Source organism: Anser cygnoides, chromosome 6 (genome assembly GCF_040182565.1).
Source record: "Anser cygnoides isolate HZ-2024a breed goose chromosome 6, Taihu_goose_T2T_genome, whole genome shotgun sequence".
NCBI classification, from domain to species: Eukaryota; Metazoa; Chordata; class Aves; order Anseriformes; family Anatidae; genus Anser; species Anser cygnoides.
The window spans coordinates 7,632,142-7,646,706 of record NC_089878.1 but is presented as its reverse complement, the minus strand read 5'-3'; the positions used below and the strand labels follow the sequence as shown (position 1 = coordinate 7,646,706).

The window sequence follows — 14,565 nt, the reverse complement described above, 5'->3', positions numbered from 1 at the left end:
CATGCAGAAGTGCACAGGGTTTTGCACTTCATGTGGTGTTCCCATGTTTGGTTTCGTCGTCTCATACATAGGAGCTAGTGAAGTCTTCGTTTTCTTCTGGACTCAGCTGGACATGATTAAATGGCTGTGCATCAACTCCCAGCTGGGTTTGGTAGAAGGAGGTGGAAAAGTTCTGCTCCAGGCACAGTTTTGCAGTTAGATTTGTTACAGGAATCCAGCTCGTGCCCATGTGCAAGCAAGCCCTGTTGCATGGCAAGACCAAGAAGCAGGGTCAGACTTTCAGTCAGTTGGTACCAAAATGAGTGCTCTTGCTGTGCCGTGCATCATGATAGAGATGAAGGCATTTAGTCCTTCTGGAGAGATTTAACTTAATTATTCATTGTGGACTGTTGAACTCTGTACTTGCCAGGACTTGCACATTTTGAGCTGGTTCATAAGCAGAGGACAGTATATGAGGGAATCATGTCTAAATACTGTATGACTGACTGCTAATTGTTTGCTTACTGATACGCGGAAGTAAACAAAAATAACAGGAATTAAACTAATCATTGAAGTTAGCATTAGTGAATAGTCCTGCCTTCTGGAAAGACAAACATTTTAAGAAAAGGATGCTTTTTAAGAATAAGGCATGATTTTTTTACTTGTTCCCATTTACTTTGAACAATTTTTGAATGGGGGCCTCGTGGTGCTCAGAATGTGTGGACTAGTGACATTTATGGATAACTGGGTAATATCGTATTTTCATTTCCATAATACAAGCAAAACCTGACAGAATACAAACACAATGCAGCATAAATGCACTGCTTGTTATCACTGGCATGACTAAGTTCAGTAAGAAAATACAGGTGATGATAATTTAGTAGATGGCTTTATAAAGACAAATGGAAAACAACTATAGTATTCAAGAATGGAGACACATTTTTATACTTGGGTAACCTTTTATATACAGGAAATAGTATTTTTGGAAACTGCCTAATCAGGCCTCAAACCAGCTTGTGCCAGGTACATATTCTGTCTTCTATAACCAAGAAAAGTTCCACTTATATGTACCTATTTGGTGAATAATGGCCTCAGATCTCATCTAGCTATGATTCTTATAGATTGTTAAAGCCCTTCATACAAAAGACAGAGGTAATAGCTGTAAGAAAAAAAAACACGTTGTATAATGTTGTCTATTATGCTAAGAACAGTCATGCTCATCGCCCTTCTGAACTGGAAAAGGGGGCATTTATTTGACAGGGCATCTGACAGAAGGGAAACTCAGAACAAATAGTTCCAGAAGAGACAAGCACACAGTCCAGCACAAAGGCTGTGCAAATGAAACTCCTGCCAGACTCAACTGTCTTACACATTGAAACCTGCTTGTTACAATCAAGCAGAATGATTTAATTACTTTAAAATTGTAAACAGTTCTTCTGTACCACAACTTGTATATGCTGAACAAATAATGACTTGATTAGGCTGATGAGAGGCTCAGAGCTATAAAATGATATTTACCTGGCAGTGTTGGTGCAAAAGAACTGTTTGTGTCCACAACACTCCACATAGGCATAAAATGCACCTTTGGCATCCAACATTGTGTAAAGATTCCTTTAACACAATTCTCCCTATTCACTATTCTAATTGTTACATGCTTGCTGCCGGTGGGAATTTTATTGTCGGATTCATTGGAAGAAAGATGTAGGGCTAAAAATATTTAGTGAATGCAAACTGAAAAAAGGCACTGCTTGGAGTGAGACCCTACTGACAGCCTGAATGAAGTCTAGTTAGCTTTAGCACTCCTAATACCAAGACGTCCTGATCACTTTCAGCAGCAAGAGTAAAGGGGTCAAAATCTGATTCTGGGTGAACAGTGTCTAGCTCTAATGAGGCTGGTCTATGTTAATCACAAAAATTACAGTAAAATTATCTAGGTTATCTCTGCACCAGATAACCTCTCTTTAGCGTCTCCATGTATTTTGGTTATTCATTTGAAATGTAAATTTGAAATATATTGAATGGATCACTTTCGTTAGGTTGGAAAATCAATCTAAGTATGAGTGCTTACCAGAAAATAACTATCATTATAAATGTTAATCATTCCTGGGGTTGTTTTTATGTGTATTCGACTATTTCTTGCAGAGACTCAAGGAACTGAAGCAGAGGGAATTTGCTCGAAATGTAGCATCGAAGTCAAGAAAAGATGAAAGGAAACAGGAAAAAGCCCTTCAACGTTTGCACAAGTTAGCTGAGCTTAGGAAAGAGACAACGTGGTAAGTACATGGCTGCTGAAACACAAAGAATACCTTAAAATAATCCTTCACCTATTTGCTGATGCTCTGGGACACAAGTCTGTTGGAATCCCTCAGCTGGAGCGCAGCACACTCATTTTTATGGCATTTCAGAAGCAGTATGTGTACGGTAATTTGATTCACACTGTGAAAAAATGAATGTTTAACATTGCTTTTCCAGTGGAGCTAAAATGACACGTATTTTTAGTTTAAAAAAAGATGTTTCATATATTTTTCATAAAACCAGGCACATTGGTTGAAAGCTTAGTGAACTAGGTCATGCATTTGAAGGCTGACACTACTCCATTGATGAGGTGAGGAATACAGTGTTGTTCTAGGATATAACAGATCTCTGTGATTTAGTTTTCAAACTGCTTGCCTGGGAAAGCATCCAGAAATCTATTCTTAAATCTCAATAACTGGATTATTTTTTTATATTGAAAGGTAAGTGCTCCTTTTCCTCAGCTCAATGGAATGTTTACTTCTCACTGCAAAAGTGACTCCTTGCTAATCATACATTTTGCTACTGAATCTAGACATACTATTGAAATTAATATTAAGATTGCTGGCTGTGACTTTGTTCTTACTTAAATATGACACATTTATGATACTGAAAATATATGTTCCAACTTGACCTTTCTTCATGGAATCTTGGGGGAAAAAAACAAATGCTGAAATGCAAATGTTTTCTTTTCACCCAGGCTTCATCTCACCAGATGAACTAACAGAGAAGTCAAATCATATGACTTGTAGTTCTTGTTCAGTGATAGTCTCTTCCTCTATTTGTTTGTATGGTGGGCAGCACGCTGACACAGAGTTCACAGAGTCTAAGCAGGTGGACATGACATGAAAATTCTGAAGTCTGTTTAACATGAGCAGTGTCTCATCTAATTTATTTTATTTTATTAAATCTTTTTATGGTAAGTCACGTCGAAACTCTTTTTCTTTCATCAGTGTTTTAACTTTCAAATTAATACTTGAGGACCACCATTTTTTTGTTCCCAGCTTTACATATTGTTCCCCTTAAGCATACTCAGAATATGAATTTGGCATATTAAAGATGAAAAAGGAAAAAGAAACTCATGGCTCCCCCTTTTCCATGTTAGTGAAGCACAGATTTTGTGGGGCTTCTTCTTTGTTATTTTTTTCAATGTTGTCTTAGTTCCTGAAGGAGAATTTCTCTAAGCTTTCTCTATTAATAACTGCTGTATGCTACTATTTTGTGTCCTTAGAGGTATGATATAAACAGACACACAGAATTTAACTAGTATTTTCTAGGTTGGTTTTGTACAAGAGTATCTAAAGGGGGCCTACAAGAAAGCAGGAGAGGGACTCTTTGTCAGGGAATGTAGTGATATGACAAGGACCAGTGGTTTTAAACTAAAAGAGGGTAGATTTAGATTAGATATTAGGAAGAAATCCTTTATAATGAGAGTAGTGAGGCACTGGAACAGGCTGCCCAGAGAAGCTGTGGATGCCCCATCCCTGGAAGTGCTCAAGGCCAGGCTGGATGGGGCTTTGTGAGGAGACTGAGCTGGTGGGAGGTGTCTCTGCCCCTGGCAGGGGGGTTGGAAGTAGATGGTCTTTAAGGTCCCTTCCAAACCAAATCACTACAAAGAAATCACCATTTTATTTTTTTACAGAAAGGGTTTTTATGTGTATGTATGTATATACATATATATTCAATTTATGAAGAACTGGACAGGGCAGGAATTTTCATAAGAATGCCCCTGATTTCTAGACCCAATAGATTCCATTTGTCATTCTTGAACTCAGCACTTCTTGGGGTCCTAAATCATGTTTGTAAGTTTTTCCAGTGACCAAGCATGTAGTATTGCTCTGCACTGTAAAACAGAACAATTTGTTTAAAAGAAAAAAATTAAATATAAAAAAAATATTGTAATGTAGGTCCATTTCTCCTTGTGTTGAACAGTTCCTGTGAATCCCAGAAAACTGGCAGCTTAAGCAGTTTTTGCTCTTCTCTTTGCTTCCTATTAAGTCAAATAGAACAGATGGGAAGAGGACATGAGATGAAGAACAGAAGTAGACAGTGATAAATTTTTTCTCAAGAGGGATGAATCACTTATTGCACTACTGTCAGCTGAAACACTTTCCCTGATATTATTTTTCCATGAAAGAAATTGCTGAGATTGCGACAGGTCTGTGAACACAAATAGGAAAAGAAACTGCTGGGTGATTGCCTGTGGGTGGAGAAGCAGTCACTAGGATCATGACTAAGAGGGAAGTGATCTATGAGGTGTTCTCTGTTTTAATATATTTTGAAGCACAAAGGAATTTAAAACCTGTACTATTTGTAGTAATAGTATTGTAACTGTGATGTCCTACTGGGAGGAGAAGCAAGATTTCTAGGGAAATATACAGTCTTTTATTAGGCCAGCCAGTACGTCTAGGAAAAGTGAGCTACTTTATAAGAACAGTAGCCCTTTGATAACCTCACATGAAGGGACTGTGGACACAATATTTACTCTGATTTTTTATACAAATTTTATTATAAAATACAATATTTTAAAATTTTTTTTTTTCACATTCTAAATCTATATGTCCATAGATTCTTCCTCTTCGGTTAAAAATCTTTTAGATACCAGTATAACACCATGTTTATGTCTGCGTTTCTCTGAATGGTGCTTACTTTGAGTTTTGTTTATCTTCCTAGTGCTCCTGGAAGTGGCCCCATGTTCAAATCCACTACAGTGACTGTGCGAGATAATTCCAATGATATCCCACAAAATGCTGCCATAGATTCTGCCAACAAACAGGATTTCAGCTGTACATTAATAAACGATGTGCAGAACTGCAAAGATGCTACTTCAGTTATTTCTTCCACTCCTGAAAATGCATGTAGTAATAAATCTGACACTAACAAATTTGGAGATCAAGTTCAAGGAGCTCAAGGACAACGAGTTGGGTTCTCTTTTGCTTTTCCTAAGAAAGCAGCAGTCAAACTGGAGTCTTCAGCTGCCGTTTTCTATGAATATAATGATGAAACATCCACAGAACATGGATTTAGCAGAAGAAGTAGATTTGTTCCAGGAGTCTGTAATCTTCAGTCTCCATCAGCGGCAGAAATAGTCCTGTGCCCCGAGGAGAAAAATAACTGTTTCCACCCAGTGGTGGAAAAATGCACTGACACAGCAGAAGCTCCTGAAACTCAGGATTCAAAAGAGCTGGCTAGTGAAGAAAGCAGAGAGCTAGAGAGTCCTGTATTAATTCCTGCTGTTTCCCATTCAAAGCAACTAGTGTCTTCTGACATGGATGGCTGCAGTACTGATGGAAATACAGCAGATGTACCGGGTCAAACACTGCCCACAGTTGTGGACAGTACTCATAACCTACCCCTGGGCTGCAGCAGTTGTGAACTGCTGGGAAATGGAACTATCACTCAGACTGTGGTGGAGGATTGTCTATCCCTTCAGAACATTGTAGAGGAAAATGGTAAAGATGGGAACAGTGATTCAGTCACAGGTGAAACTGAAATAAGGAATCTGGAGGCAGATCCATTAGTTCCATCACATTCTGAAGATGGTAGTAGAGCCCCCCAAAGCAAACTGGACACGCACAAGCGATCTTGTGAACCATTTGTTCCTGTTCTTAGCAAACACGGAACAAATGTTCTTCAGTGGCCATCAGAAATGTTAATTTACACAAGTACAGATCCGTCAATTTCTTATAGCTGTAATCCTTTATATTTTGACTTCAAGTTGTCAAAAGCGAGTGACAACCAAGAAAAGCCCAAGCATCAGCCAAGCATACCTCATTTACAACTCACAACTGAATCCAACCATAGCTCAGTCTCAGATTTTACAAATAAACCTACTTCAGAGTGTGGTAATCATGAAACGGAAGTGGATAAAAATGTGTGTGACTACACAATACCCCTTATAAGTGATGTTTCCCACACCAGAAGTTGTGATCTTGCAAAAATTCAAAATAAAGTGTCCTTGGGTGAGTCATTCAGGATTAGAAAATTAGAAAAGTATCACATTTCAAGAAACCACTTAAGACAAAGCACTGTGATAGATGAGAAATATAACAAAGTTCGGATCAAAGAAAGTCATGAAAAGTGGCTTCACAGAAGTAGAAAACGAAAAAGGAGAAGAAAATTATGTCATTGTCATCATCATCATCATCCTTCTGGTGAAGCAACTTTTGTAGAAATGGAGCTTTCCTCAGTGACTGAAAAGGAAATTAGTCACAGAGATGAAAATAAATATCTGCACCTCCAAAATAACCCAGAGAAATGTAGATATGACGCAGGGAATATTTGGTTAGCTATGGATGAGGTACAGCAGTCACATCAAAAAGCTGGCCTTGACAATGGTCATAAAAGAAGCACGTCTACATCAGATCACATACATGGGGACAGAGGCTCGTGTGACATTTGGAATGCAAAAACTAGGGACCAACGCAGTGGTTGTAGACTACTGCACAGGAAGAGAAAAACAAGCTCTCGGAGAAAATTAAAGCATCTGTCTCAAACTTCTAGGAGGCACAACTGCATGTGCTCTAAAATGTGCTGTAACTGGAAAGTCAGGAGACTGGTCTGTAGCTCAGAGCATAAATGTTTAGGTCCCTGCAGTGAGGAAAAGAGTATGAGTCAAAATCACTCCGTAAAGAGAGGTTACAACTTTCTGACAGATGAACCAGAAAAATCCCACAGGAAGCGGAGACAGCATACCTATTCCTGTTCTTCAGATGAAAGCTCGTACGGACAGACATTTTTAGAAGAAGAATATGTAAGGCAAACAAGCACTTCAGGTATGCATCACAAAGAAAAATGTAAACACAGGAGGAGGAAAACTAGAATCAATCATGTATGCATTGACAGGAATACAAGAAGTGAGACCTCCAGGCCTTCTAAAGAAAACTCTGCAAATTCTACATTAAACGTTTTGGGAGAATTCTTGACTCGAGACAACATGGAGGAAACTAATGTGGATCCCAAAGCCGATCATGCAAAAGTTACAGATGAAACAATGCAACTGGAGGAAAAAAAGTCAGCCGTACAAATGGATAGTCCACATTTGTTGGAAAAAGACAAGCTGACAGATTGCGTGGCACCAGAGAGCACTCCAGGTGCATCTTCAGAATTTGTCACACATTCTGCTGCTTCTGCTGCTGAGTGTGGTGCCCCCACATCTGCAAACACACAGGACATTCTGGAGGATGAAAAGAAAAATGAAAATGTAAACGGTCATGAAAATCAAGCTCATTATAAAGCTCCACCTGCCACTAGACCTTTGGAACAAGCTCCTCCTAAATCATATGTTTGCCATTATGAATTGGCCGAGTCTCTGCCGTGTGAGAAGATAAATGAGGTGACCAATGAATGGGTACAGTGTAATTCTGGCATATTTGACAGCCCACCACCTTTGCCATTCAAAGAAGCACATATAAACAGTCACACCTTTTTAACTACCGAGCAGTTAATAGCCCCCTTCACCTTGCCTGACCAAACGCTGATATTCCCTCCAGATAACCATGAAAAATTCAAAGACCTCCCATCCGAGGCGTATCAGCAGCTCATGCAGCAAAACATGCTGGCCAACAAAGTGAAGTTTACCTTTCCTCCCCCAGCCATCCAGCCCCCCAGCTCTCCATTGCAGCCCCTACCGTTGCAGCCACCGCTGTGTTCTACCTCCGTTACCACCATCCATCACACTGTCCTGCAGCAGCACGCAGCTGCTGCCGCTGCCGCCAGTACGTTTAAGGTCCTCCAGCCCCACCAGCAGTTCCTCTCGCAGGTCCCGGCTCTGTCCAGAGCGCCTTTACCTCATCTGCCGGTAGGACCTAGGCTTTGTCCAGGAGGCCACGCGGCTTTTGTCGCTCCACCGCATTTGCCGCTGGTGCCGCCCTCGGTCCTGCACCCGACCCAGCTGGCATTCTCACCACTGCCACATGCCGTGTTCCCCTCCCTGCTGTCCCCCCATCCGGCTGTCCTTCCGCTGCAGCCCCTCTTCTAGGACAGGTTCTCGGGGGGGAAAGGAGCCTTCAGATAAACAGACTTGTGGTTCCTGTCAAGCCCTCAGCTTTGCAGAATGGTTCTGTGAAATAAACTGGTCAAAATTCCTCTTTCATTGGGAAGCATTTACTGTAAGTATAATGATGCAAACATCCATGTAAAGTTCAGACCTATACTATAAAGCACTGAATAGTCTGATACTAATATGAACTACATATACATAAGTGAAGCTCATGTCTTAGAATATGTATAATGTATATAATATATTTATAGTTCTATAACTTCTGTTGTAAAGTATTCACTTTGTTTTTTTTATCCTTGTGTATTTGCACCTATTTAATGTTTAGACAAAGCTGATGCACTATGTTTTGTACTATGTTCTCTGAAACTGTAAATCTAGTGACAAACTATCTCTTGCAATAAATTTTTGTTAACTACTTAAGTATATCAAAAATCTTTCATTATAAGCCTCCTGGATGTCATTGCTCCATGTTCTGCATTTGAATAACATCCTCTACCCCTGCTGTGCTGGGATAATCAGGTTTCCTATACTTCAGTGATTTATCACGGAGGCTCAGAGGCTAATACCTTGAGGGCAGCTGTCTAACTGAGCAAGAGAGAAAGGGTAACAGATCTGTTTGTGTTAGCAGTTTGATGTCACTGTGACAAATTTTGCCTTCTTGTAGTATGTGCACAAACTGCTGACTGTTTGAGCTAATCCCTTTTCTACTAAACCACGAAAAGACTATGTAACAAAAATAACATCAGTGGTAGAAGAAAAAAAGAGAATAGATCAACAGCAGTTTGCCTTACAGGGGAATATTCCTTATAGTGAAAATGTACAGCGTAGGGGGGCCTTATTGCCATCAAGCCTTCAGCAGATCTCCATTTTTCATGTCTACTTTTTGCACATCCACATAAGCACATGCTTAGAGGCAGCCCTGCTCTGTGAAACCCACGTTGAGACTTTGACTGAGTTCAAATGCAGTAGTCGTCTTTGTGGTAGGCAGCATAGCTTCACTGCACAGGAAGCCTGCTCTCTGTCCCCCGTTAGATGGGGCGTACTGTCTGCCCACCTTAAGGTGGGTCTCTGATCAGAAGAGTCAGCCTCATACTTCCAGGCTTTCTCTGATTATACACATCTTACATTTACCTCAGTGGGGGACAGATCTGTCAGAATGAAGGTCCTTGCTGCTTGTGCAACATGTGAAAACTAGTAAGAATGTATGAGCATGCAAAGGAGGTCAAGAGGAACTTCCCATGGGGAACTTGGAGTCCCACCAGGGTGTGATTCAGATTCTTACCTCATTTCACTCCCCTATTACCTGCAGCATTTTGGTATTAGAAATAGATAAATTACATAGTCTAGAAATAATAATAACATACTGCCATTATTTCTAACTGTATTTCAGAGACTTCTCCCTACCTCTGCAACCTTTTCATTGCTGTTGAACCTCACCTGGCTTCAGCCAGTGAAATCTTCTCATTTGCTTTAATACAAGATATATCAGGCCCACACCTGTGATGGCCTAAAATAAAACCAGAAGTGAGGCAGAGCCAGCTGTATGAGTTAAAATGAAGTCTAGCCACATGAGTGAAACTAAGAATTTGCACCATGACCTTTAGTGCTAGAAGTAGATCCTCCATAATAAAAGGTAGGGGCTAGCTTTCAAATTAATTACTTCTTTTCACTTTTTTATATATGATAATAGCATTATATACAGTTGAACTGAAGGAATAGTAATTTTGGAAGATTATTAATATACATTGCATATTAATAGTTACATGCATTATCCATTTGAAAAGTAATATTATATCCTGAAAGATATGTAGCTGGTTATTATTTTCTGCACCTATAGCATTAGAACTTACCTATATCAATATTGCAAGTCTTAGTACAATATTGTGTTAAAACTGTAGCAAACATCTTTTCAACTGTGTTGGATACTCAATGGATGTGAGCTTTCCTTGTCATGTCATTACAAAGGGCTAAACTACATTAATAAAAAGTCGATGAGAAAGAGTAGATGAATGGTTTGGTCATGGGCTGCTTCTCATAACCCCTGCCTGAGACTGGCAGGGAGCAGGATGTTGTTGAGCATCTATCCGTATAATGGCATAACGAGGGTATATTTTCTCTAGCTTGTAATTTCAAGTGAATGCCCATTTCTATTTATCTGGTATCTGTACAACGCATTTTAAGTGACTTTATCCTGCTTCTTTATTTCAAGAGTATGCCTGCTCAATCTGTATGTCTCCACTACCTCCTGTAGCAGGCAGGTGTCCCACGCCTGTGTGTAAGCCATGTTGCTCAAGCACTGGAACCTGTATTTGAAACCTGAAGGTGTGTGCTTGCCACAGCCTCCTACCTTAGCTGACTTGCGCTGGCTTTTGTATTTCTGCACTCCTTGGCAGGAGTCAGCGTACATGTTCTTTCTCCTGGATCCCAATGTCTTGTCAAAGAAAATGATCTAATACTATACACTTGAAAAAAAGAAATAATAGGACAATTGTGGTTATATGTGATCCATATCCATTTTATCCATTTTTATCTAGCAGGAGATTGACAAATTTCAAATTTTCAGCTGTAATGTTCATTGAAAAAATCCCATCTATAACTTTAGAAGTATTTTTTTTTTTAAATATGTTCAAACAACTTTGGATTTTACGTTTTTTTTCTACAATTTAAATTAAATTAATTCTATTTTAAGTTGTTAAACAATTTTACAACATTGCACAATTATTTATCTACTGTAATTGCTTTTCATTAGTGTATAAACTACTGAGAATAAAAGACTAATAACCATCAAATGTAGTAATTTTCTAACATGGTATTGCCTTTAGTGCTAGAACTGTTTGTATATGTGACTTCATATGTAAGAGTAAAAACAATATAAAAATAAATCACAAGATAAGTTTAAAATTGACCACACTAAATTAAATGACATAATAAAATATTCTTTTGAGTTTCTGTTTTATTATTAAGTATATAACTTTTAGTAAGTTATACAAAGGTAGTTCTTTTTTAAGAGTTTATCTGGTATTTTAGATCGAATGTGCATTTTTATTCTATGACTTGACAGTCTAATTTGTAAGTAAACATTATTTCAAATGCTAAATAATTGAATTTTATCATTCTAAATAAATTCCACCAAACTTGCTTAATTAATTTACCTTGGAATTTTCCAATTTTCACAAATCTAGGAGTTCTTTTGTGTTTATGTTTCTGACCAGTTTGCCAGTTTATAGAATTACTGGATTGTGTTCCTAATGTAAACAGTAAAAGTGATACTATTCCTTTAATCCAACTGAATCGCAGGAATTAAATCTTCAGACTGCAATGATGACCCTAAATTAGGTTATAGATTTTGTTAAGTGATTTCGCAGAACAGCTCTGCAGAGAAATGATTGAGAAGTTAATCTGTTCCGCTGAGATGAGAAGTGTATCTTTGTCCTTGGAGAGTTGCAGTCTGCCCAGGCTATGACCTTCTTGGAGCCATACCATTTTTCAGGTAACATGAGCCATAGACTAATGTCCTATAGGATCTTTCAGGCATTAAGAATCATCATTGTCTCTTATTGTTATGGGCAATCTGGAGTAATCAGACACCTTTGTCTTGTCTGTAAGTACACAGAATTTTTCTAATGATGCCAATACCTATGAAGAGCAAAAGAATCAAATTGTTCAGTTGGTTTCATTTTCAAACTAGAAAATATGCAAGCTTTTAACTGCTTGGGAGAAAGAAAAAGGTTTAAGATTCTACAGAAGTGAGCGATAAGTATTCATGTACATAGAACCGCTGATGACAAACGTTAGTAAAAGAAATACCTTTTACAGAATGTTATTGAGTAAGAACGATTGCTTTTATCATTTGTTGTAATCAAACAATAACGAAATCATTATGAAGCAATTTGTTGTCTTTACTTGCAATGTTAACTTAATTGGTCCGTGAACATTTTACGCTCAAGAAAACTAATTTAGACGTGGTCTTCAGACTGCTTTAAACATCCATTTGTCTTTAATATGTGCTGTATGTGATAATATGCTCCTTATACAATATATAGTTTACAACATGGCTATATTTTTTCTCGAGTTTATTTTCCATAATTGTGCATTTTTCTCAAAATGTGTTTCAAATTGTAATAATGTTTTGATACCCTGCATTTAAAATTCAGTTTTTAAGTATATTTGATATAGATTCTTAATTGGTGTAAATCGATGTACAGCTCCTGGCTTCAGTAGTATTTCATTGATTTGTGCCAACTGAAAATTGCCATTGTTGCAATGTTAAATATTTTGTTAACTTTCTTGGATGAAGGCAATACATTTTGACCATACGAATGTATTTTTAAGACAGTTATTTGTCTGTAACTAAGGTGGCAAATCTTAATCTATTGGATATTTTAACATGGTGCTCATAGTTTACACGTTTAAACTCCATACGTTCATTTTCTGATTTCTATTACTGTACATTGCCTAAAGACTTGATGTACCTAGCAGTGTACATATTTATGCAATATGCTGGCCTCCTGTAAAATTCTATAAAGATATGTTAACTCTTTTTCTTCAAAATAAGGACGTTTTTACTGTGTAGAAATCATTTGATATTTTTAAATTAACATGGCTTACTAAGATGTACGTGATTTTGTAGATTGCTTTGTTTTAATGTTTATAGTAGTTATGATCTTGTATATTGTTTTATTTATGTTCTTCCTTGTCCCCTTTATTTCAGGAACTCTATAAAGTTTTATCATTTTCTGTTTGTCTCTGAGTAAGATTCTCAGTGTTTCTTGGAATGTGTATGTTTATGAATAAGAACTAAGCTTTCTTCTTTTTTATGTTTATTATTTTATTTTTTGCAAAAGTTAGTATACTGACTGTAAGAATTATATGACTCCCTATTTTTTTTTTTAATGGATTTTATATACATCCGGAAGAATTTCTACCCTCCTGAGCCTGAATTTTGCCCTGTTGGTGAAATTCTGAAACCAATGAAGTCTAAGGAAGCTTTGCCATTAATATTACTCAGGATTTATTTTGATCTGGGACATTAGGTCTCTTTATTTATTAAAATGCTCTAATACTTACTGCTTTCAGTTGAATAATAATTTCATAAGGTTTTACAAAAAGCACAACCCAGTAATAGAATAAGAATAGTTAATCTATTTTAAGCTATTTGTTTACCTTCTTTGTTGTAAGGATGTTTTTGTAATTAATGGTCATAAAGTTATCTTTTAAATTTCTGTTATATGTCATCAATGTTTTGAAACACATATATGCACCTTCTATTCTGATACCAAAGAAGAAAACACAGTTAATGAAAACTCTGGGTTTTCTACCTGTACAGGCTCCTTTAGAAGGTTTTCATAAGCAGGAGTACAATATTGAGGTAAAATAATGTATCGGTGGTCTTTATTTTTGCTGGGATAAGATCAAACGTGCAAATCCATGTAGAAAAAACTATAAGTAAGTAAGTTTCAAATGTGAATCCACAATGGGTATGATATTATGTGTGTGAATTAAAGAAGGTTACTGTTAAATCAGCAGTGGTGTTTCTGTTTGCTATGAATGAGATTTCTAAGATTGTTTTGGTTATGACTTAAAAGAAACAGCAAACAGGAAAGTACTTCTGTAAATGGATTTTTTTCATGAATTGTAGATAGTACCTGTGTACCTTTCTCATGGATGAGAAACAGCAAGTAAGTATTGCACATTCCAAATCAAACATTTTCTAAAGAAACGTCTTGCATTTCCAGGGCTGTCATATGTCATAGGCTTAATATGCGTATTTAGTCAATCAGAGATCTATTTAAATTAGAGTATTTGCACTACTGTGAATATAGAAAAAGTGAAGCCCAATTCAGGCCCAAAACTTTACTTGAAATGTAATTCAGGTAAACGGCTAAGTATTTTGACCCCAAACCTTCTTGTATATATTGAAACAAAGAAGGGACAATCACAAGACATTCTGAAAGGATGAAACCTGCATCTGCAGTGCCTAAATAATGCTTTTTGCTTGTGGAATTGTAATTGGAAATAGAAGTTTACTTGAATTTTAGAGGTGATACGTATACGTACATGTACAAGTGTGCATGTGTGTTGTGGCATGAACTTACCAGGTTACTGGTTCGGTATTCTTGTTTTCTGGATGCAATTTTGCATCTGTAATTAAGTAATGGTAAGAGTGGCTTGTTTTAAATGCACGTATGAGAACAAAAGCAACTATTGGGGGGGGGGGGGGACAGTGACACAGAACAAAAATAAGAAAAAAGGGGTTATAATAAACGTATTTTTCTCCCTAGGTTGTAGGGAAG

General features: G+C 37.5%; 1 protein-coding gene across 4 annotated transcripts in view; it reads left to right on the top strand.

Moving 5' to 3' along the window:
- The window catches only part of ZNF804A (zinc finger protein 804A), a 152,512-nt gene extending 138,030 nt beyond the window's left edge, over positions 1-14,482 (top strand). For 2 of the 4 annotated variants that reach the window (XM_013178790.3, XM_066999160.1), the window contains exons 3-4: positions 2,122-2,252; positions 4,945-14,482. In XM_013178790.3, coding sequence (XP_013034244.3) covers positions 2,122-2,252; positions 4,945-8,251 — 3,438 coding nt within the window. In that variant the 3' untranslated portion in view covers positions 8,252-14,482. The remainder of the gene's footprint in view (positions 1-2,121; positions 2,253-4,944) is intronic. The other 2 variants (XR_010832210.1, XR_010832209.1) reach the window with 2 other exon arrangements.
- The last annotated feature ends 83 nt before the right edge of the window (positions 14,483-14,565 follow it).